This window comes from Spermophilus citellus (genome assembly GCF_964194105.1).
Source record: "Spermophilus citellus genome assembly, chromosome: 11".
Taxonomy (NCBI): Eukaryota; Metazoa; Chordata; class Mammalia; order Rodentia; family Sciuridae; genus Spermophilus; species Spermophilus citellus.
In genome coordinates this window covers 107,468,245-107,494,084 of record NC_138192.1, presented here as the reverse complement: position 1 = coordinate 107,494,084, position 25,840 = coordinate 107,468,245, and the positions used below count along the sequence as shown (strand labels likewise).

The 25,840-nt window shown below is 35.3% G+C and overlaps 2 protein-coding genes across 2 annotated transcripts in view; one reads left to right on the top strand and one right to left on the bottom strand.

Annotated features, from left to right (window-relative positions):
- The window catches only part of DYTN (dystrotelin), a gene marked incomplete at both ends in the record, with an annotated part of 75,869 nt that extends 58,577 nt beyond the window's left edge, over positions 1 to 17,292 (top strand). Inside the window, 3 exon segments of the mRNA XM_081261739.1 lie at positions 2,382 to 2,525; positions 5,130 to 5,610; positions 17,189 to 17,292. Coding sequence (XP_081117865.1) covers positions 2,382 to 2,525; positions 5,130 to 5,610; positions 17,189 to 17,292 — 729 coding nt within the window.
- Positions 17,293 to 20,417: 3,125 nt separating this feature from the next.
- On the bottom strand, positions 20,418 to 24,730 carry FAM237A (family with sequence similarity 237 member A; the record flags this gene model as incomplete). Its single annotated transcript, XM_081261680.1, has 2 exons — positions 20,418 to 20,551; positions 24,319 to 24,730. 2 exons carry the CDS (start codon positions 24,728 to 24,730, stop codon positions 20,418 to 20,420), a joined length of 546 nt encoding a protein of 181 aa, XP_081117806.1.
- Positions 24,731 to 25,840: the final 1,110 nt, after the last annotated feature.

Below are 25,840 nucleotides of genomic sequence, written 5' to 3'. Positions count from 1 at the left end.
TAGCCTGCCTTGGGAGCATCTGGAATTCTTTTAAAGGCCTAGAACATGGTGGACTCAAGCCATTTAGCTCTAAAAAGCAGAAACACATATAAAGATCTAATGCAAATTTCAGGTCATTTGATTAGAATAATTTCAGATAATCTGAACTGTTTGTTAATAATAGATATCTAACTAGAAAGTAGGGATAGACTCCCAGCTGCTGAAAATATGTGTATCAGATAAATTGTGTTTATCAGAAAAACTCACAAGAAAATCTCTCCTTAAAAATTTTTTTTAAAAAATTAGAGTAAGGAGAAACTGTATTTCTGATTGGCCTCTGTGTGCTTTCCCCTGGATTATAGGGAATGCAACACATGTTTCCTAGCTATTCAAACACAGTGGATTGGCCAATGAGGAGGCAGGGCTCTTAGTGTGGACAACATGGGAGAAAGAGAGACTGTTGTTGTTAGAGATTAAAACAAGCACAACACCTTAGGTACAGAGAGCACTGTACTCAGAAGCCTCCTAAAATGGTTTCTTTGTTGTCGGTTATATAACCCCTCTGAGCTGACACCTTCCTGAAAACCCCATCGTATGTACATACTCCAGTTACAGTCAAGGAGTAGAACTCCTGTCTCACCTGAGTGACGGTCTGGGAGTTTTTCAGAGTCATATGCTGTGGGTAGGAGCCCAAACTGTACCAAGGCCTCTCCAAGCATTATGGAGACTAAGAAATTCAAAGGTTCTAACTTGAGAAATGGTACCTTTCTCACCAGATAGCCAATTTATCCCAAATTCTACACATATGCCAATGACACTGATTAAAGAATGATATTATATGCAGATAATTTTAATCATGTAACTACTATGTGACAGGGAATGTTTTAGGTCAGGTCCTGGGGACATGATAGTAAACAAAATATGAAAAATGTTGCCAGAATCAAGAGACAGAAAGCAAGTAAAGAAGTAACTGAGTAATATATATGCAAAATAATAAGCAAAACAGGTAATACGTCATAGAGCATGCTCTCCAGAGGCTTAAAGGGTAGAGGCTCTACCAAAATTTGAGGTCTCTTCGAGCTCTGGAAGCAATTAGACATGGGGATAAAGAAGGAAAGGAGATGTGCAGGGTCAGAGGAGAGGCTGGGGTCATGGTTTGTGATTTCTACTGGGCATTAGGGAAGGCCTCGTTGAAAAGAGAGCTTGTTAGATAAGATTTGAAGTGGGTGGGGGGAGTGAACCAAGTAGGGACCCGAAGAGGAAAAGGGGGTCCAGGCAAAGGGAGCTATCTGATGAAAGAATATGCCCTGGTGTGTTCAAGATAGCCCTGTGTGGCTGAAGGGCAGTGAGTGGCCAGGGAAAAGCAGATGAGATGAGCTAACTCACCTTTGTAAGGACTTCAGTCTATGCCAAATAAGAGGGGAGTCACCAAGATTTGTGTGTTTGGTTTTTGTACCAGGGATTGAACCCAGGGGCACTTAACCTCTGAGCCACATCCTCAGCCCTTTTTATTTTTTATTTTGAGGCAGGGTCTGCTAAGTTGCTTAGGGCTTCACTAAGTTGCTGAGACTGGCCTCTGATTTACAATCCTCCTGCTTCTGCCTTCTGAAATCCTGGGATTACAGGTCTGTGCCACCATGCACCACTTATCAAAGGGTTCTGATGAGAGAAATTACATAATCTGCCTTATGTTTTAAAAAGAATAATCCCAACTGCTTTGTTCATTCTTGAACTAATAAATGGCTAGAGAGGAAGAGAGGCCAAAACAGATCCACAACTCATGAACTGTGTAATTGGTCCTTCCCTATATCCTGGGTATTCTGTGTTTAGCCATGTTAGGTATACTGTTTTTCCGAATGGAGTGTTTCTAGACAAAACAATAATGAATAAAGTAAATATTCATATTTAAGCAGCTGGTGAAACTATGCTGTCAAAAGTCATCCAAGCTGGGCATGGTGGCACATGCCTGTAACATCAGCAACTCAGAAGCTGAGGCAGGAAGATCGCAAGTTCAAAGCCAGCCTCAGCAATTTAGTGAGTCCTTAAGCAACATAGTGAGACCTTGTCTCAAAATAAAAAAAGGGCTGGTGATGTAGTTCAGTGGTAAAATGCCCTTGGGTTCAATTCCCAGTACCAAAGTAAAAAGTCATCTGAGACATGCCTGGTGAGTTTTCTAATATCTCTAATGTCAGTGAGGTTCTCAGGGGAGTTGCTACATAATGGACACCATGGGAGCTCTGAATGGTGAACAAAGGCATACAGCAGTGTAGACAGGTTAGCCAGCAATCAGGGCACAGGCTTGTCTGTAGGAGGACCTGGAGTACATCTGGTTCCAGCTCAGGTAGGGAGCTGGCCTCACCCTTCCAAACCACTCTTCTCATTTCAGAGTCCTTAAGCTATAGTTCAGCCAATACAAAGAAAAGTTGCAAGCATTCTACACCTACCAGGAAGAAAAGAATTGCAGTTTCGAAACAAAGATTCATGCACTTACAACCCATCAGGAGAGTCTATGGACCAGGCTACAGCAGATGGGACAGGACCTACAGGTAGAGAATGGAGGGGGCGGGGGGGGGGGCACTGACCACCTGGACTACCTGAAGTCTAACCTGAGATCCTCCTGCCAAGGGAGAGAGGCAACCCAAAGCTTCACACCTCACATGGTCAACCTCAAGAGAAGAGGCCCTCTTCTCCCCATCCCTTAACCTCCTCCCACTTTCACCCTCCACTCTGTATCCTTCCCCTTCTCGAAGACTGCAGCGGTGAAAGAAGGTAGGGTCGGTACCATCTATAAACAACAGAGCTGGGCAAAGCAGTTCTTTACAGTAATTGGTTCTTTTTCTATTTTTTTGTTCTTTTTAGTTATACATGACAGTAGAATGTATTTTGACATATCACACACACATGGAGTATAACTTCCTATCTTTGTGGTTGTACATGATGTGGAGTTACACTGATTGTGTATTCATATACGAACATAGGAAAGTTCTGTCTGATTCATTCTACTGTCTTTCCTATTCCTGTCTCCCCCCTTCCTTCATTCACCTTTGTCTAATCCAATGAACTTCTATTCCTCCTTTCCTGCCCCCCTTTTTTTGTGTGTAAGCATCAGCATATCAGAGAGAACATTAGGCCTTTGGTTTGGGGGGATTGACTTATTTCACTTAGCATGATAGTCTCCAGTCCCATCCATTTACCTGCAAATGCCATAATTTTATTCTTCTTTATTACTGAGTAATATTCCATTATGTATGTATACCACATTTTTTTAATCGATTCATCTGTTGAAGGGCACTTAGGTTGGTTCCATAGCTTAGCTATTGTGAATTGAGCTGTTGTAAACATTGATGTGGCCGTATCACAGTAGTATGCTGATATTAAGTTCTTTGAGTATATGTCAAGGAATGAGATAACTGGGTCAAATGGTGGTTCAAATCTTCTGGATCCCTCATATATCCTTAAAATTCTTTGAGGATGTCAAAAAGCTTTTGTTTCTGTGAGTTATATCTGTTGCTGTTTATAATAATTAAATTTAAAACCTACGAATGTCTTTAAAATATATTCATTAATTGGTTAACATATAAAAATAATAATGCAACATTTTAAAACAATAACTTAAATTTTTAAAGCCTAGAAGAATGGCATTATTTTATATTTTTTACAAATCTCTTCAATGTCTTAATTAAAAATATCTGAAATATCAGAACTGGTTAGCCATATCTCTGTTGCAACAGGTTTTGGTTAAAGCCTATGAAGAAATCTGACCTCATATATGATTACATTTGAAAAAAAGTATTTTCATAGGTTTTCACATAACTGGGGATACTTTTCTTTGGTACTACACCAAAACACAATAAATGATAGTTTCTTAAAGCACAGAGCAATATGGAATCTGAAATGATGTCTATCTCATACTCTGTTTCATTACAACCCAATGTTCTAGTATGTTCTTTGATTAGTCTACCCATGCATGATTTTGTTAACAAACTACATTGGTCATTTAAAAAATGTTGGTTCACTGATGTTGAACCTCCTAAGCTCACCTATTTTATTATACAAAAGAAATTCACACTCATTAATATAATATCACCACTAATTTCATCAGAAAATTATAAAGCTATCAAGGTCATCGTGAGAAATGCAAGTTTTTCTAACTTCTGCTCGAGATTGACTATTATGATTGACTACAAATACGGTTCATTTTTGTCCTTGCAGTGACATTCTCATTTTGTTCCTTTATGAACAAAAAAATATTTGCAGATACCCAGATATGAAAAATCATAGTCTGTCTGTCAATCCTTCTTTGGCCCAGGAGGTAACCTTTGTATTCTGCATGATGCATCTGAGATGTTTTATGTACACTTCTCATTTCACCACACACAGTATTAAGAAGGCAAGGGTTATTATTATTAAAATCAAGAATTTTTTTATATTCCATCAAAGGTATTCTTACATGGAACTTTTTATTTATTTATATTTTTAATCAGGTAGTGTATGATGTTGAGAGAGCCCCTGTTGGCTCTGTGTGGTAAAGCTGTCTTGACTCCTGCTCAGACACTGACAGCTTTACTTATCATTAATTTTGCACTATCAGTGCAAGCATCAAATAACACAGAAGTATCATTAAGAGCAAAATTTTACTTCACAGACCCCTAAAAGGTCTCAGGGATTTCTAGGGCCTGTGGACCAACCACACTTTGAAAACTGTGCTTAAAATAGAGCACATCCCTAGATTGTATTCCTCTGGCTTTCTGTGAACCCCTCACAACACAACCACTACACAGATCATGATGAGCATGTTTTGTTGTGATTATGTTTATTGTTAAATTATATGTCAGTTCAACATATGCTTATGTTTTCAGAAATTCCTTATGATGTTTTTAGAACCAGGAATTTTTTTAGAACCTAGATTTTACCTCCCAAATCTTGTGATTATTACCTGTGAAATTTTATAATCTGAGCTGTTCCAAATCTTGGAAAGAGTTATAGATTGATATTGAATTAACAACATAAAATATAATTAATAATATATTTAGAGAGGAAAAAGAAATGTTGTTTTAGCATCTCCTGTTAGATGATTGAAATTTAATGCTTTTGGGGAAAAAAGTAAAATAAACTTTAATTCTTCATAAATAAGATTTTTCTCTACCTAGGCAATGTTGCAGCCACTCCATCCTGTATCTTCCCATCAAAATACAATGTTCAAGGTTGACCATTTTTCAGCTGTTAAGCCTCTGAAGAGAGGTGATATTTCTCAAATGGAGAATGTCACTGAGAATAGTTCAGAATGGGAACCTCTTCCTAACCCTGCCATAGTTAATGGAAGTCAAGCAGATGCAGAGAATGCTCTACCAAATTTGGAATCATCAGAGACTCTTCTGCAAAGCACCAGACTGCAAAGCTATGCCCAAAATATTCCCAAGGAAATCCTTAGCTCCCTACCAAGCTGTCAAGAGGGATTGCTACAGGAAGACCCCCAAATTTCTCCTCCTGAAAAAAACAGACCTGCTCTGGTACCTGCAGAAAGAAAAGAGACAGCTAACATCAAAGAGAGAAATGATGATCTGGAGGAAGAGGAAGTCCAAGAACTATTGTCAAAATTCATGAATGCCTTCAACCTAGAAAAGACACCAGGTAAAGTTTTCCCCATCAATAGAGAAAGTAATGGCCAGAGATTAAAATACTTGATTTTATAGTATAAGACCAATGGGTGTAGTTTATCTAGTCTGTAACATTATTCCGAATCTTTTGGACATCAGTAGCATCTCTGAACTTGATTCCTAGTGTTGACTAATTCATAGGATTACTGTGAACATAAAAGGGAATAAATCATGCAAGATTGTAGAACAGCACCTGGCACACAGTAAGCATTAAATAAATTCTTATTATTTTCTTATAGCACTTATTAGTATCTAATAGCACTTATTAGTATCAGCCTTAAATCATATATACCTGTGCAGCCTTGTATCTTGATTTTAAAATGGGGATAATAATGTTGTTGTCTTTCTGAAGAAGAATTGATTAACTTTCTAAATTAGAAGAAGCTTGATCATTATAATCTCCTTCATAAGCTGTGATCCATTGCTAAATTCTGAAAGCCTTTTAAGAAACCCTTTACATAGTTATTTCTTCTGCTTTGGAGTAACATTATCTTAAATCTAGGGAGAACATATATACTTTTGAAAAAGTCTAAACTCTTGTATGGCGGAGGATTTATCTAAAGACTCATGGTAAAACAAAGCATAACATTCTCATGTATGAATGTTCGCAAAATATTTCTTATTTGGGGGTTGGAGTGTGGTTCACTGGAAGAGCTTCTGCTTAGCATTTGTGAGGCTCTGGGTTCAATCCCAGCACCACACACAGCAGTTTCTGAGTGGGTTTATTAGTTTTTCAGAGTTTTTATAACAAAGTGCCACAAACTAATAGGTGACTTAAATAAAAAAGAAAAAGAAAAATAAGGAAAAAAAGAAAGAAAGGAAAGGAAGAAAGAAATTGATTTTCTCACAGTCCTGGAGGCTAGAAGTTCATGATCAAGGTATCAGCAGCACTGTCCCCCACCCCCGCAGGCCTCTCTCCTTACCCTGTTGATGACTGTCTTCCACCTGTGTCTCTATGTAGTGTACCCTCAGCGTATGTTTAAGTCCAAATTTTCCCTTGTTATAAAGATAACAGTCATATTGGACTGGGGCCTATCCTAATGACCTCATTTTAACTTAATTAACTCTTTAAAGACCCTGTCTCCATATACAGTCAGTCACATTCTGAGGTTTGGGGGTTGACTTCAATATAAATTTTACGGATGAGGGGACACAATTCAGCTCACGACAGCTGGAGAACTATATATTAAGCACATGATAACATCAGTTTTATACTTGGTAAAGTCAAGTCAATGAGCTAATTATTTGGTGATTTTCAAAAGCTCTACAGTAAATGGAGTTGGAGTTATAATCTTAGTATTAGAGGAAATGAGTTCACAGTGATATCAGAGCATGCTCAGTCTGCCTGAGACAAGGACAAGACGAGAACTCCTTGTGCCTGGTTCTTAAGCCAACAAAAAATTCCACCCATGGTATTTCCATCTAAATATACTTGGGGTCATTATGAGCATTCAAAGCAAAGTCAATATCCACTTGACCTTTTTCTTGAAAATTTTCACATAAATATTGGACTTTACAGAAAAGGATTTTAGTATTTGACATCTTCTTTTTTTGTTTTTATGTTTCTCCAAATAAGCTGATGAAAACTGTTGATTACTAAAACTTTGTGTTGGATCAGCTCTCACAAATGTAGTTATTATAATACACATTTTATATTTATAATACTAGGTTTACTACTTCTTTTTGGAAGATAATATCTCAACATTTCCCCAGTTTACTATCTGAAGGTAAAGGATTTGTGCACATTTTAAGTGATTTATCAAGGTCTCTATATAAATATATCTATCTATACATACATAATTATATCATTAAAGGAAAATCATGAGTAAATATATATTTCTAAATTCAGGTACTGTGAGAATGTATCAATATGTAATTAGTATTATCCAATCTTGTAGAAAATATTTAAAAATCTCAACACATTCATCTGTTTCCACTTACAATCTCGATAGAATATAGATGTTTTATAGGAAGCATGTTCTATAAACATGCTTATGATATTAGCAGAAAATGCTTGTCCTTTTGTTATTATAGGACTCACTACTTTGTGATGATTTAACAAATACTAACATGTTAACCTTTATGGCTACTGTTTTGTACTGTCACTCATCACTCAAATATTTCTACTTAAGCTAGGATCCTTATTCAGTCTGGTATTGAATATAATCCTGTTTTCAATTCCAATTAGCCATTGGCAATTTCTATTATAAAACTATACTTCATTCATTCTACATAATCTATACATGCTAGCCAAGATTACACCAAACTTACTCAAAGACAGAAGTGTAGTGAAAATGTGGAAAATGAAATGAGCTAAATTGAGGTAATGGCTCCCTTTATTTACTCTATTTTTATCGTGGAAACATTAGATAATAGCAGGAAGTTTTGGTATCTTTACTGTTTGATTTCTTTAAATTAGAAAATTATTGGACAAATTAGAAATACTTACATTTATAACATTCTAAGATTGACTCAGATAAGTATTGATATATTCACCCATTGTGGTGATTATCCCAGTAGTTGACTGCCCTTTTGGATTACAGCTTCACTAAGAAGTTACTGTATCTTGGTTATTGAGATGAACTTCATGATAATTAAAGGCTTAATAGGATTAAAAAGTAAACCTTATGATGATTTTTGGGCAATCGTTTGACATTAATTGAATAGAGTCATTCAGCATTAAGATCTAAGATAAAAGGACTTCAAAGATGATGAGAGCATAATGAAAAGAGACAGTTATGTGTAAAGAGGTCCCTGAACCTCTTTAAATTCTGAATGTTGGATTGAAAATCAATAGGAAATAAATTTGTTAAAAACTTACAGTAAAGAAAGTAGATTTGTGGGCTCAGGTTGTGGCTCAGTGGTAGAGTTCTTGCCTAGCATGTGTGTAGCATTGGGTTTGATTCTCAGCACAGAAAGAAAAAAAGAAAGAAAGAAAGAAAGAAAGAAAGAAAGAAAGAAAGAAAGAAAGAAAGAAAGAAGATTTGAAATATGGTTTAGTACTCTTTGCTTCTGTTTTATTAAACTGTTTGCTTTCCATCTGAGAGTGAAATTTCCTGTGTACATGTACTAAATTATTTTGTTTCTATCTCATCCAGTTTTGCAATACATTTGTCACTGTGTATTTCAGTCATGAGGAGGAAAGACAGAGGAGGAGGGTGGCAGAATTAGGAGAGCATGGTTTAAGAACAAAGATGGCGGTTTAGACCAGCATGAAAGCACCTGGAATAGCTCCTCCTCAAGGCTGAGTGCAAAGCATGCAGGCTAATAATACTTAAATCTCATCTTTTTACTCAGGAGAGAAATAGTTGGACTATGCATCCATCATTCTACTACTTCTGGGGACTCTCTTAGGGACCAGATTTTGCATTGCCTGTCTCAGAATACTGATAGTACCTCTCACACACTAGAGGCCTGAGAGTTGCTAAGAACAAAGGTAGCAGTTGGGACTAATATGAAGACTTGAGAAGCTCCCAAAATTTCTGACTAGACTGATTGCTGAGGATCCTCTTCTGTATGAAAAGACATGAAGAGTATGCATTAGAGTCCCTGACCTAGAAGTGGCTATTTTTTCTACTGTATATATACAAATACAGAGTAAAGAAAGGTGAAGGAGCATGGGAATATGGTACAAACAAAGGAATGAGAATGCTCCAGAAAAGGACCCTTATGAAACAGAGATATATGAATTACTTGACAGAGAATTCAAAATAACCATTATGATGATGTTTATGAGCTGAAGAGAAGAAGAACAAAATGACAATTTCAACAGAGATTTAAGCTTTAAAAAGACCGAATAGAAATCTTGGCACTGAAAAAATTCAATAACTTAAATGAAAATTTCAGTACAAGAGTTAGACAGCAAACTAGAATCAAGCAGAAGAAAGAATCAGCAAACTCAGAGTATTTGAAATCATCCATTCAGATGAGAAAAATAGGGAATGGGGGGGCAGGTAAATATGTTTGAGACAAAAATACCATGATACTGAAACAGTGATGTATAAATCACTTTCAATTTCAATGCAAAAGTTAAAGCAAAAGTATTAAAAATAATTATAACTAAAAATGTTTATGATATACAATATTAAAAGGTGTGACTTTTTCAGTAACATAAAATATGGTGCAGCAATTAAAAGTAAAGAGTTTTTCTATGCAATTGAAGTTGTTATCAACTAAAAAAAGACTTTTATAACTGCAAGATGTTTGATGGAAATCTCTTGGTAAGCACACACAACAAAACCCACAGAAAATATACAAAATAAAATAAACCACAATATGCAAAAAGAAAAACTGAAAAGAAAGGAAGATGATAGAATAGGAAAAGGAAATAAAAGAGCTGTAAGATAGAAAACTAACAAAATGGCAAAGCAGAACTTCCTCTCCAATAATCACTTTAATTATAAATGAATTAAAGTTTCCAAACAAAATACATAGAATTGCTGAAAGGATTTAAAAACTAAACAAATAAAAAAGAGATCCAACTCTGTAATGTCTACAAATAACCTACTTTATATTTAAGACTGAAAGTAAAGGGATAGAAAAAGATATTCCATTAAAAAGAACCCAAATGACATCAAGAGTGGCTATCCTCATATGATTCAAAATAGACCTTAGGTCAAAAACTGGCACAAGAGAAAAAAAAGACACATAATGATAAAATTGTCAATTCCTAAGGAATGCATAATAATTCAATTAATATGTGTACTTTACATCAGAGTACCTAAATACATACAGCAATCATTGACAGAACTTAAGAAAGAAATACACAGTAATTCAATAATTTTAAGAGGGTTCAATACTCTTCTTCCAATAATGTATAGAACATCCAGACATAAAGTCAATAAGAAAACAGTGGACTTGAACAACACTATAAACCAAATGAACGTAAGAGACATGCAGAATATTTCACTCAACTGCAAGATAATATATGTTCTTCTCAAGTGCACATGGAACATTATCTAGGATAGGTCACCTGTTGTCAGAAAACAAGTCTTAACAAATTTAAGAAGACTAAAGTCAGATCTAATATCTTTTCCAACCACAACATAATGAGAGTAGAAATTAATAATGGAAGAAAAAAATTCATGAAGATACATGAATGATCAAAAAGCAGAGTAGAAAACTATTTGAAGAAAATGAAAACAAAAACACAGCAAGCATACCAAAGCTTGTGGGATACAGAAAATATAGTCCTAAAAAGGAATCTTCTAGTAACAAACACCTACCTTCAGGGGACAAACACTTGCCTACCATGCATGAGGCTCTGAGTTCCATCCCCAGTACAGAAGAAAAAGGAGGAGGAGGTGGAGGAGGATTAGGAGGAAATGAAGGTAAAGAAAGCAAAGGAAGAGGAAGAAGAAGAGGAAGGATCACACACTAAAAAAAACCCTGAATATTTCTCCTCAAGTAAGTGGAAAAGGGCAGGAGTTAGCCCAAAGTTAGCATAAGGAAGGAAACAATGATTGGAACAAAAATAAATAAAATATAAAAAACAATAGGGGAAAAAAAGCTGACTTGATTTTTTAGAAGATCAATAATGTGATAAAACTTTAGCTAAACTAACTAAAAGAAAAATTCAAATTAATAAAATCATAAATGATAAAGACATAATTAATACCACAGAAATAAAAAAGGATCATGATTATTACTATGAACAATCATGCACCGACAAACTGGATAATCTAGAAGAAATAGATGATTTCCAGAAACATACAACCTACTAAGACTTAGTTATGATGAAACAGAAAATTTGAATTACTAAAAAAGAAAAGTCCAGGACCAGATGACTTTACTAGTAAATTTTAGCGAATATTTAAAGAAAAATTAATGTTTATACTTTTAAATTCTTCCAAAAAAATTGAGGGACAGGGAATACTTCAAAAATAATTTTATGAGGTCAGTATTACCCTGTTGCCAACACAAATTAAAAACTCTACAAGAAAAGAACTGCAGGCTAACTTCTCTGGTAATAATATATGTAAAAATACTCAACACAATATTAGAACATTGAATTTAACAGCATATTAACAGGTTCATACACCATGAGCAAGTGGGAACTTTCCTTGAGATTCAAGGATGTTTTAGTTTTTGCAAATCAATAAATATGATACTGTACATTACAGAATAAAGGATACCAATCACATGGTTTGTTTCATAGATATAGAAGAAAGCATTTGAAAAATTCAACTCTATCGTGATAAAAATTCTCAATAAATTAGGTAGAGAGAGAAATTATTTCAATGGAATATAGTCTATATATGAAAACCCACAGCTAACTTCATGCTGAAGGTGAAAATTTGAAAACATTTCCTTTAAGATCAAGAATAAAGCAAAGGTGGTTGCCGTACCTGAAGCTTAATTTTGCTGGATACAGAATTCTTGGTTGGCATCCATTGTCTGTGGAATCAACCCAGATGCCCTTCAATAGATGAATGGATAAAAAAAATGTGGCATGTATACACCATGGAGTATTACGCAGCACTAAAAAATGACAAAATCATGGAATTTGCAGGGAAATGGATGGCACTAGAGCAGATTATGCTTAGTGAAGCTAGCCAATCCCTAAAAAACAAATACCAAATGTCTTCTTTGATATAATGAGAGCAACTAAGAACAGAGCAGGGAGGAAGAGCAGGAAGAAAAGATTAACATTAAACAGAGACATGAGGTGGGAGGGAAAGGGAGAAAAAAGGGATATTGCATGGAAATGGAGGGAGACCCTCATTGTTATACAAAATTACATATAAGAGGTTGTGAGGGGAACGGGATAATAAACATGGAGGGAAATGAATTACAGTAGATGGGGTAGAGAGAGAAGATGGGAGGGGAGGGGAGGGGGGATAGTAGAGGATAGGAAAGGTAGCAGAATACAACAGTCACTAATATGGTAGTATGTAAAAATGTGGATGTGTAACTGATGTGATTCTGCAATCTGTATTTGGGGTAAAAATGGGAGTTCATAACCCATTTGATTCTAATGTATGAAATATGATATGTCAAGAGCTTTGTAATGTTGTGAACAACCAATAAAAAAAAAAGAATAAAGCAAAGATGCCCATGCTCACCACTTCTGTGAGACATAATGCTGGAAGTCATAGCCAGAGCAATCAAACAAGGAAACAAAATAAAAACTATTCAAATCAAAAAAGAAATAAAATGATCTCTGTTTGCAGATGACATAATTTTATATATATGAGGGCACAGGTAGGGTCAGGGATGTGGCTTATGCCCTTTTCCTTTCTTCCTTATCTGGAACCATCATTATGAATTATTATTTTAAATGAATAGAAAATAAAGTTTCAAATTTAACAAATTATGGGGAAATAAACAAGAATGTCTTAGCAAACTCAGGAGAGAAAAGTTCAACATTGTATCTTTATCTAATCTGTTTGAAGATAACCTCAAATGATGACTGGGAGTCCAAGCAGTGTTTATTGGAAACTTAATGGACATATATCTTTTATTCTATCTTCTCTATCATTATACATACACACACACACAAAAAAAAAAATCGAAGTAAATTTTGATGAGTAAAGGAAGAGATCCAGCAGAAAATATACCTACTTGGTTCGTCATTAAATCACTCATTTATTCACTTAACAAATATTCATCAATAATCTACTCTGTGCCAAGCACTATGCTTGCTGCTTGGCATTCACGGCATAGGTTTGTATTTTTAAGACATCCTGGCATTATGTGGAGAGTAGCCTGGAGAAGGGCAAGTGGGATAACAGACCAGGAAAGAGCCTACCGCAGGGTAATGGTGTTGGTCTGGATAGATGGTGATATTTTATTACAACAGGGAACACTGTGAAGACTGACAGGGGGGTCAGAAAAATCAGGTGCTCTGTTTTTAACATATGAGGTGTGAATTGCCTGAGACCTTTCTAAATGAATTGTCAGAGAGGCAATCAACATATATAATCTGCATCTCAAGGAAGAGGTCTTAGCACAGAGTAGATATTTAATGAATATTGATTTGCTTAATTAATGATTGTTGTAAGAAAGACATGCGTTCAGTATTTCAACTGCCTAGGAAACTACTCATAGACTACACAGCCTAATACTTTCAAATCTCTACACCCAACATTCTAATAGCCTTCTCTCACATCTTTAATTTATTCAGGGACCAGATAGGCTTTTAAATTATATTTAAATTCATTGTTAATTTAAATTACATTGTGATTTTCTCTGGACTGTCAATTAACATCTCCTTAGGCATTTACCTATATGCTATATTAATTTAGTCCTTATACATGTTGAGTCCCCAGAGTATGCCAAGTAACATGTTATGTACTAGGTGCATATCTTTGGCTTTTTTTTTTTTCCTGTAACATTACAAGGGACTTAAGCTTAAAAAAAAAGTAACAGGAAAAGCTCTCATTCATGAAAAGATGAAAAGGACTATACTCCCTTATTTCTTTATTGCTGTATTTAAGGTTTGATCACTGTGGGCTGAGAGGCAATGTCTTAAAATAAGTTTGCCTCTGAACAAAGATTTTTAGTCAGGCCGTGAAATATGATTTATTCAAGGTCCTTGTAGCTCTGGAGCAGTGTTAGAGAATAGATGAAGAAGAATGGTATAAGTTCTCTCCTCCTGAATGTTCAATGCAAAATAGCACAGATGGAGCTACAGGTACCTGAAAAGTATGTAACTAACAAAATAAGCCTTTCTGTGCTTTCAATTCTTGTTATTTTATTTTTCATCAGTTACACAAATAATACAATATTACATTTTTGGTAAATTAAGATGCCACAATGCACAATTTTCTAAAAATTAATTCATCTTCATGCCCTCCACTTCTCCCACCTTTTTACTAGAGGTTTAATAAGTTTTCCTTCACATGTTTTTAACTGCATATGTACATGTCCTTACTTTTTCATCATAAGTCAGATTACACTATACTTTTGCTTTTTTCCTGCTTCCTTAGTGACATTGAACAATGTCATTTTTTAAATTCTATGTAGCATCTCATAGTATGAGTATACTATATTTAGTGATGTATAATCAAATTACTTTCAGCTTTTCATGATCACAAAGGCTTTGGTGAATATCCTTATATTTCCTTGTGCTTATGTGTAAGCGGTATTCTTTTTTGTATATTTGTATATTTTGTATATTTAAACTATGAAGAGTTCTTAGTTTAAAGATTATGCACATTAAAACTTTGATTGATAACCACCAAATTGTAGATCTTTTTATAGCACAATCTCCTTTTTAAATTTTTTATTCTAATTTATTATATATCACAGCAGAATGCATTACAACTTGTATTACACACATAGAGCACAATTTTTCAAATCTCTGGTTGTATTCAAAGTATATTCACACCATTCGAGTCTTCATACATGTACTTAGGGAAATGATGTCCATCTCATTCCACCATCTTTTTTACCCCCTTGCTCCCTCCCTTCCCCTCCCTCCCCTTTTCCCTATCTAGGGTTCATCTAATCTTCCCATGCTCCCCCTCTCAACCCCACCATGAATTAGCCTCCTTATATCAGAGAAAACATTCGGCATTTGTTTTCTTGGCGGGGGATGGCTAACTTCCCTTAGCATTATATTCTCCAGCTCCATCCATTTACCTGCAAATGCCATGATTTCATTCTCTTTTATTGCTGAGTAATATTCCATTGCGTATATATACCACATTTTCTTCACTCATTCATCTACTGAAGGGCATCTATGTTGGTTCCACAGTTTAACTATTGTGAATTGTGCTGCAATAAACATTGATGTGGTTTAGTTTGAATTTATCCCATTTATTAATTCTTGATTTTAATCCTTGCACTACAGGAGTCTTATTAAGGAAGTAGGGACCTAATCCGATATGATGGAGATTTGGGCCTATTTTTCCTTCTATTAGATGCAGGGTCTCTGGTTTAATTCCTAGGTCCTTGATCCATTTTGAGTTTTGTGCATGGGGAGAGATTGTACAGAGTTTGCAAGACACTCGTCTGGAGTGGACTTTCTTAATTTCATTTTGTTGCACATGGATTTTCAGTTTACCCAGCACCATTTGTTGAAGAGGCTATCTTTTCTCCAATGCGTGTTTTGTCTAATATAAGATAACTGTACTATATGGGTTAGTCTCTGTGTCCTCTATTCTGTACCATTGGTCTACCAGTCTGTTTTGGTGCCAATACCATGCCATTTTTGTTACTATTGCTCTGTAGTATAGTTTAAGGTCTGGTGTTGTGATGCCACTTGCTTCGCTCTTCTTGCTAAGGATTGCTTTGGCCATTCAGGATATCTTATTTTTCCAAATGAATTTCAAAATTGCTTTTTCTGTTTCTATGAGGAATGTCATTGGGATTTTGATTGGAATTGAATTAAATTTGTATAATGCTTTTGGTAGTATGGTCATTTTTGCCGCAGTCTTGGCTGGGCACAGAATCACGAGCCACTCAAGCAGGAACAAAACTTTATTTCGAAAAAACCGCCGCCGGCAAGCCAAACCCGGTCCTCCCACGCGGGCGTCCACCGGAACCGCGCGTCTCCCCGGAACCCGGGGTCCCCCGGACCTCCCCCGGAATTTCCTCCTACTATCCTTCCCCAACCAATGGGAACTCTCCAAGAGTCTGGTAACATGAGTCCGTAACATGAGTCCGGTAGCAGGCCAAGGTGAACAGCGGGAGTCCAATTTCCATAAGAATGTAAATCTTAACATAATCATCTCAGTGGCTAGCTGGTGTCACGTCACTTTACAACCAAAGGTGCCATACATCGTATATTTGCTTGTGGCTCCTAGCAATTTTGACAATATTAATTCAATAAGAATTACATTTACTGATTTCTGAATGTGGAACCAACCACATATGTGGATGAACCCCATTTGATCATGGGGCACTATTGTTTTGATATGTTTTTTGTATTTGATTTGCCAGAATTTTATTGAGAATTTTTGCATGTATATTCATTAAAAATATTGATCTGAGGTTTTCTTTCTTTGATGTGTCTTTGCCTCGTTTTGGAAACAGGTAATATTGGCCTCCTAGAATGAGTTTGAAGTGCTCCCTCTTTTTCTATTTCCTGAAATAAATTGAAGAGTACTGGTATTAGTTCTTCTTTAAAGGTCTTGTAGAACTCAGCTGTAGCACAATCCCTTTTAAAACTGATATCGGGTGAGCACCTCAAACCTTAGCTGTATCAGTATCACCTGAAAACTTATTACAGATACATATTCTCTGCCTTATCCCCAACAGACCAAGTAACATCTCTGGGGATGGGTCCAGCATTCTGTTTTAACACACTTCAGGTGATTCTGATTGTACAGAGATTGCAGACACTTGTCTGGAGTGGACTTTCTGGCACCTCAGATTTGTGCCCTGGGAAAATGCATCTTAAGAACCTACAACTTCTTTGGATTAGTGGTATTGATCATGATTAATACAGCCATCTAATTTGCCTTATAACTTAGAGAAAAGGCATTGTTTGCAGGAATTGAGGAAAGATGGGTTCCATATCATCTATGTGCAAAAGCTTTATCCAGATCAGCTTAAGAACCTATAAGTAGGTTTCTCTGAAAGACTCTCCTGTTTCTTGATTTCAGGGCCACAGTCTTCAGTGAACATGGACCTATATGGAGAAGCTGAGCAGGTGTGCAGGGCTTTCTCTGCCCTTGTGGATCAAATCACTTTGCCCAACTTCAAATGAAAAGGAGTCCAGACTCAAAGGCCCCCAGGTGTGATGACAAAATGCGTTTTCAAAATCTGAATTAAGAAAATTAAGTTTTCTACCTCTCTCTCAATAATTGGTGTAAACTCTAAAGAAGATAAATCCTATTTTGAATCTCCTTTTTAATGGATCTTCTTTAGAGTAAGGCCATGAGGTGAAGAGTAAATGAAAAATAAATTGAATCCAGGTGTGTGGAGTTTCTGTCACAAGGTCATTCTTTGGATATTTTGGTAGTAATAGTCAAATGTGTGATCTATGTCAATGAATGCATCTTCTTCACATATCATTCAAATTAGTGATTGATGATCTAATTCTCCATCTGGATGCTCCTCCTTGGGAACTGGTATGACAAAGAACTACACACACACACACACAGGAGTGCTTGTAAGACAAGTGAAATCTGAATAAATTCCTTGGGTTGCATCGATGTCAGCTTCCTGCTTGTGATACTGACCTATAGTTATGCAAGATGTTCCCATTGGGCGAAATTAGATGAATACACAAATGTCTCTATTATTTCTTATAATTGTTTATAAATAAAAAAGTATCTCAAAAGACTTATGTGAATGTTTTCAAAACCTCCATCTCATGAGTTTCACCAAAGCACCTGTGTGTCCTTTCTCTGTGTGTTGAATTAGATTATAGATATGCTTAACTCAATATCCAAAGTAGGAGCTAACAATTTTTTTTTACTGATACAACACTTAGCTTTAAACACTTTATATGTACTAACTCATTTAATCCTTACAACAGACCTAGAAAGCTGGTATGTCATTTTATTTTTTTAAAATGGAGCACAAAGACATTTAATAACTTAGGCAAAATCATTTGGCTGGTACTTGAAGTTGATATTTGAACCCAGCTCCTGAGCCTACAATCCAATCACTGATCTCTAATTGCTCTCAATATAAATTATTAGGATTCCATTCAAAATCTGTGGTCCATATTATACTCTGAGGGATTATAGATATACATATATGTGTATGTATACATATGTGTGTGTATGTGTGCTCTATAATTCCTAGTACTGTTTACAGAGTAAAATAATGTCCAGTTGGATAGGATTAAGATGAATTTATCCCTGTTCAATCTCATCCTAATTTTTATGTTTGTTTCCCAGCCTATCATACATCTTTGTTTTGGTATTGTCATTGGACATATTCACTCTTCTTTCTTCAACCCTTAGTGCTCCTTATACATGGGATAATATGCCATAAAGCATGATGGTTCAGCAAACCACAGCCTGTGGGCCAAATCCTGCCCACTGCCTGCTTTGAACAGGCTGTGAGCTAAGGGTGGGTATTACATTTTATAAGTGGTTGAAAAGGACACCTGGAGAGTATATGGATTTAAATGATGGTGTCCATAAACCAAGTTCTATTGAAAAATAACCATGCTCTTTTATTATGTATCATAGTTTCTTTTATTCTACCAAGGTAGACCTGATTAATTGCAATAGACACAGGAAAGCCAACAACCCCTACTCTTTACAGAAAATATTGACAACTGCTGTTGGCATTCTCCAAGAGTGGTATCTATTTACTGATTTAAAAGAGGTGATGAGTTTATCAGATGGTTTTGAAGAGCAGGATGAAAGGCATTAGAGAAAAGAGTATGAAAGCAAAATGATGAATCTATGTAAAAATGGTAGCCAAAGAGTGGCAGGGTTTTTTTAAAAATTTTTTTTATTGGTTGTTCACAATATTACAAAGCTCTTGACATATCATATTTCATACATTAGATTCAAGTGGGTTATGAACTCCCAATTTTTACCCCAAATGCAGATTGCAGAATCACGTCAGTTACACATCCACATTTTTACATAATGCCATATTAGTGACTGTTGTATTCTGCTACCTTTCCTATCCTCTACTATCCCCCCTCCCCTCCCCTCCCATCTTCTCTCTCTACCCCATCTACTGTAATTCATTTCCCTCCTTGTTTATTTTCCTATTCCCCTCACAACAGGTTTTTAATATTCTCATTCTCCCAGTCAGCCAAACCCTGAGGCTGGACTTCTTCCCCCATTATTAGGATTGGCTAATCCTCAGATGAAACTTTGTCTTCTGATAATAACCCTTTAGATAAGATTTCTAGCTTTAGGAGGGTCCCAAAGGCTTCAGTGAAACATTTATTGAGATTTTATTCAGACCTGAAAATAATTTGGATTTGAAAATACCAAGAGAATAGCTAACATATCTGAAATTCAAACTGGCTCTCCATCATTGGTTATGAGAGAATGGTTGGAAACATGGGAATAATTAGAGATAAAAATAGCCTTATGTCTGGAACGCAAGTCAATTTGCTAATTGGACTTCACTGCTATGAATCTCATTCAGGCCTGGTCATTTTGCTAGGAAAAATTATTTATATGTTTTTCTCTTATAATTCTGTTTAAGTGTGTTTTGCTTTTCAGTGCAAACTATAGCCACTTATACAGTTTTAATATTTCATCAAATAGCACATATGTAATTGGGAGATAATTGATACTTATGCTATTTTATCAGAGTTTGGGTATCTTTAGTGGAAACATTAAATATTGAGATAAAGAGACTCCAAAACATTACTTGGTCCAGAGCATTTATTAATTTTGTTTCCATAAGAAGAATGCTTTATTCCTCCAGTTTTTTGTTTCATTTTATTCGTTGCTTCATTCAGTATTCAAAAATATTTTCTCAAAGTGTAGTATCACAGATTGTGGTAACTAGCAATTAATAAACACAGTTCCTTTTATGCCAGTGCACAAGCAATTCAGTGGTAAATGGCTTGGAATTCATGCAATGTATTCAAGTTAAATGTATGGCATCCCCAGTCCATTAACAATGTCAAACATCCCCAGACAAATTATCAAATTAATACAGAGTATAGTCTTCCAATCCCCAAGTCATCTTCGGAGGTTAACTCTTAAATGTTCTGGCAGTAATCACTATTTGAAGGAATATGCTAGCAGCCTAAAAGAATGAAGCTTTAAGTATTATTTAATTTTCATATTAATTTTTATCTCTGGACATTTTCACCAATTAAAATAAATAAGTGATCAATATTTAAGAAAAATATGTATGCACTTTTTAATTCCAAGGCATGAGTTAGCTCTAAGGTTAGATTTATTTTCTCTTTATTTCCAGGTTTACTTTTCCAACGAATCTAGACCCACTCCTGTGCACATACATGCTTATCCAATCTTCAATCAACTCTTTCTTCTTTAGGAAAGGGACTCTTAGGAGCTGAGAATATGCACCTGAAAGCAGAAAAAAGAAACTAAAGGTCACCAAATGATTTTCAGTTGAATTAAATATCAGTAAGTTGTTTTTTAAAAAGGAAAGTAGACATTTCTTCCATTCTTCTATCAAAATTCTATATAAACTTATTTCATATATAATAAATTTATATTTATGAAAAGTTTTTTGTCCTATGCAGTTTACCTATATAATATGAATGATGTAAATTATAAAAACATTTTCTCTTGTCAATTACTATGCATTATTTTTCTGATTAAAAAGTTAAAATGGTCTTTATATAATGTTTCCTATAAAAATATAAATAAAACATTTTAAATCACACACAGTATAATCTTTCTGAGGTAGTTTTATACACATGTTTTATACCATAATTTATTTAACGATCACTCTATTGTGGGGGTTTAGATTATCTCCAGGTTTCCTGTTACTATAAATCGAAGTGCAGTAAAGAACTTGAACCTCTGGATGTTTCTTAGAGTAAATTTCTAAGTAAAGAATTGCTGAATATGCTGCTTAGGAAATTTCTTGGAGAGAGCAAAGTAGGAAGTCAAACACTGTGGATCCATCTATGTTCCCAAAGCATTGTTCTATCTTGTGTTTAGTGTTCAAAAAATAAGCACTGAATATTTGTCAGCTAATTTGACACCAACTGCAACATCATTAGTTGATAAATCTAAATTTTCATTTTCTCATCACAAGAAAAACAAAGAATAGCAAATTTTCTAGAACATTCAGACTGCCAAGCCCCAGAAGATAATTTTTTTCTGTCCTTATTAGTGACAGAGCAAGGTTTGTTGAAGGAAGAGGCCATCATTTTTGACACGAACAAGGTTATACTTCAAAATCTCTTCATTTGAATGGAAGTCTTTACTACTGTGTGAGTTACCCTAAACTGTAGCTTACTCTTTGGGAATTATCGGTGTACTCTTGGCCTAAATGAATCAATCTCTCTCTTTCCTTCTCCCTCTCTCTCTTCCTCGCCTTCTCCCTCTCTCTCCTTTTTTCTCCTCTCAGAATTTAGTGCTTAAGCCTAGGTATGTCCTCTTTATATTCCCTTTATATGTTCCACCATTCAACTGTTAGTCAACATCTTTCCAGACTAAATAACAATAACTTTTAGGGTATTTTCTCATAATGCTATCTCTAGCCCTTAGAATTTCTAGAATTCTCATCTCTGAGCCTCCTCTGTTTCTACTTTTCATTGTAAATAGCCACAGTGTCCAGGTTATCACCCAGCTCAGTCAACTCTCCTTTGGGTAAAGCTCTTCTAGATTCTTTCCAGAGTTACATTAGTTTCTTTCATATATTCATTTTTTATAGGATTACATAACATTAGAACAGAGAACTTGAAGGTATGTCAGAGGTTACCTAATTGATGAAAAAACAAAGTACCAAATGCATAAATTAATTTCCCCAAGGTTACCTAGGTATTTGGTATCTTTTGTTTTCAAATTTATTGATATAATATTAGCAAATATGATTTAGTCAAATGGAAAATGGCAAGTTACATATTTTTAGCAAAGCATGATTCATACTAAGATTTTGTAAGTGGATCTAAACTATTTGATTTAAAGTCATCAAAATAGCAAAAACCTATTTGTATATTATGTACACATTTATTTTATTCTTCTTCCCTTCTGCCCTGATGATATGATTTCCCTGAGAAATATACAGAAAAATACCTCTTCACCCTCACCTTCGTCCAAACATGGTAACATATTATCCCCCCCCCCTCCCGAGACAAAAGGAAAAATTATTAGAAGATCCATGCAGGTACATCCAGAGCCCAGTTGAGCCACTAGAGATTTAATCAAGCCTCTTGAAAGGAAATCTCAATGTTCCTGTAACTTTTTAACTTCTGGACATGTATCTCCTTGACCTGAGACCCTCTTTGACTGTGGTTCTGCCAACCAAATGGAAAGTCTTGTTTCCTGATCTGCAAACAATTGTTTGTACCAAACATTAAAATAACTTCAACAAAGAGAAATGCTCACTCCTATTACTTGGCTACTTGCAAAGCAACAGTTCCTAAAGTTTGAAACCAGCTGACTCAATAGCAACTTTGTAGTGAGATAAAGGAACTGGCTTCTATGGCTGGAGATGGAGAATTGTGTGTGTGTGTGTGTCTCTGTGTGTGTGTGTGTGTGTGTGTATAAACATGTATACATACATATAATTATTCTCATATTGAGAACACAAATGTTTTCTTTAGACATTTCTCTGAGCTATTCAAGGTGAGTACAAAATACAAAATATAGTTGTGATTATTTGAGCACAACAGCTAAGTGATAAAAATGAGAGAAAAATCCCTACAGATCACCCTCCACCATACAGAAGAGAATATGTAGTCCTTACTTATGCTGACACCTGAGCAGCCTCTGTTCAAAATATTTTAAAAATAGTGGCAACCATGGACTTGGGTTGTGGCTCTGTAGTAAAACACTTGCCTAGTATGTGTGAGGCCCTGGGATCGATCCTCAGTACCACATATAAATAAATAAATAAATAAATAAAAGGTATTGTGTCTGTCTACAACTAAAAATATTTTTTTAATGGCAGCAACCAATGCTTAAAACATTTCATCTGTATTTCTACTTTAGTATCAAAGCTGCAGAGAGAATATAGCCTGTGAAAATTGAAATTAGTTTAAGTTATAATTACACTTATCAAAACAATAAACTTATTTATAAATAATAGCAGTGGATTATCTGGTTTTGTGTGGCAGCAAGTCATGAGGATTTTTAATTACTGAGGTTAAAACAAACTTGATCTCTAAAATCTTCAATATCTTAGGAAAAGGTAGTCCTAAAATCATAGCTATTAATCATTATTTTAATTATTTAGGAATATATGTCATATATCAAAGGCATAAATGACAATTTTTTTCAAATGTAAAAATTATTTATACTCCAGTTTCCATTGGTACATAAATAATTCTAAAAGAGTTACTACCACCTAAACTACACTTGCTGCGATGCTTGAAAGCTTAACGGCTGAAGTGACACCAAAAATTGAACAACAACAAAAAATGAATAGAACTCAGGCATCTCTTTGCCCACTTATTGACAGGATCTCACTCACCTTCATTCCAATTTTATAAAGGATATTACTTCTATACCCTTAGAGAAGGCTGTATTTGAATGCAATATTTACTTTGGTGAAAATTTGTAAACTTTTGGGAAGTTACTAAAAGTTAATTATTTGATAAAAGTTAACTATTTATCTGAAATTCACTAAAAAAAAGGAGTGAATCTGCATGCCAGTTGATTTTTTCTCCTAATCAACTAAGTACCTCTCAAAGAGCCCCTCCACTAACGTGAAAGCAATGTTTTGTTTTGTTTTTCAATTTTAAGGGGGCAAGAATTCATGTGCTACAAATATTCCCCAGGCTTATATTCAAGTTTTCCCAATTCCACAGCAAGTAAATATCAATGCCAATGTTTCAGCTAGTGATAAAATAGTGTTGATCTTGGGCATACCTTTGTACCTTTGCCCTGTATTTGAGGAATCATGCTTTTCCTTATTTGCCCTTCTTATTCTTTCTCCTTAGTGTTCACATGAGCTATGAGGATAGTGACAACATGATCATCTAAATAGTTATTGTGAAATGCAAAAGAAAGTGCTATCTATCTTTCTATTACTTCTGTGCTCTTGAAAAGAATATTTGTGGCATTTGTCCCTTAAAGCCATTTCCCCCTCCCTCACAATTCAGCACATTCATATTTGATTGACCCTTTTAAAAGACATGGGAGCCGGGGCTAACCACCTTGTTTATTCCCTGTGTGCTGTGGCTGTGCTGCTGAGATTTTCTCTTCCTTTACAGACAACTGCCTCCTTCCTAAGCCATGGTTCCTGGAGAGGACACAGTCCACATAGATGTCCCAGAAGAGTTGAGCCAGATCCCAAAACAGTGCTCCATGCTTCAAGTTCTCAGATGTCTTCAGGTAGATCATGAAATCCCAGAAGCCCGACACAGTGTTGGAAATGCGAGGCTTTCGCATTTCCAGGAGGAGCACTGAGGAGGATTCCCAGCACTGAGGATCAGCTTGGTTAAGAGCCAGTAGGTCTGTCTGGCTATGACAGAAGAAAGGAGACACACAGCACATTCCCACAATGAGCAGGGAGCAGGTGAAGCTCAAGGGGTGATGGATCCCTCTTCTGATCCCAGGATCAACCATGGTCCTGAAACTGCACAGGATGGAAATACATCAGTCCCTGTTCCACTCAGAAGAGAAAATAAGTGTGCCCTTAAGAAACATAGACCCAGAAAAGGAAACACGTCATTGTCACAAAATAGGAAAAGTCTTACCTTTCTTCCCATAACCCAAGTCTCCTTCTATCTAAAATGACTCATTGCCAGGCCAGATCGTGTAAAATCGAGATATTTGGGCTAAGAAGTATTCCTAATATATGTTCTTTTGTTAGATGTATAAGAGAACTGTTTTTCCCTGGTACAAAATAATACAGTTTAAAAGAATATTAAGTGAAAACTTAAAAATCTTGCTGCATGGCTTTAATTAATTAATATCTTAAACCTAGCCATCTAAGATACCTATGCAATTAAGAATTTAAATATATTTTTATCCTTGTGTACTTTTCTATTCACATTGGCTTTTACTTTTTTTAAAAAAGGCATTCAAATTATAAAACGTTATAATAAAAATAAATACAAGATAGGTGCTAAAAGGTGGGTAAATATATTTGGAAACTGAAGGACATATATTCATCCCATTAAAGTAGAATCAAAAGACATTTTACAAACACCTAAAATGTTCTCAATTCTGATATAAATTTAATAAAGATACTGTTTTTAATTTCTCTCTTTTTGTTATAAATCTCAAGGATTTTAAAGAAAATTCTTTGCCTCTCATTCAACTTTTCTCTCAATGCCTGTTACAATAAAATCAGGGCAGCTACATATCATCTTGAATTCGTTCTTATGTTACCACTTCAAACAAGTGCAATGAGAAATTATGCTCTTAAAATAACTTAAATTTTCTTTTTCCCCAACAAAATAGCTTATCGGAATCCTCACAGTCGGTGCACAATGTAATCACACTTAAACAACTTCAACATAAATAAGAAACAGGAAGCACACAAAGCTCACTTCTACTTTTATATTATATTTTCAAAAGCTTTTAGATGGTAAATATCACGAAAGTAAGCAAGGTACATCCCATGAGAATACTTATGGGAATATTTTCATATCAAAATATTCAATGATAATATCATAAAATGAAATATTTGTCTTCAGCACAGCAACAGAACATAATGAAATACCGTTAAAT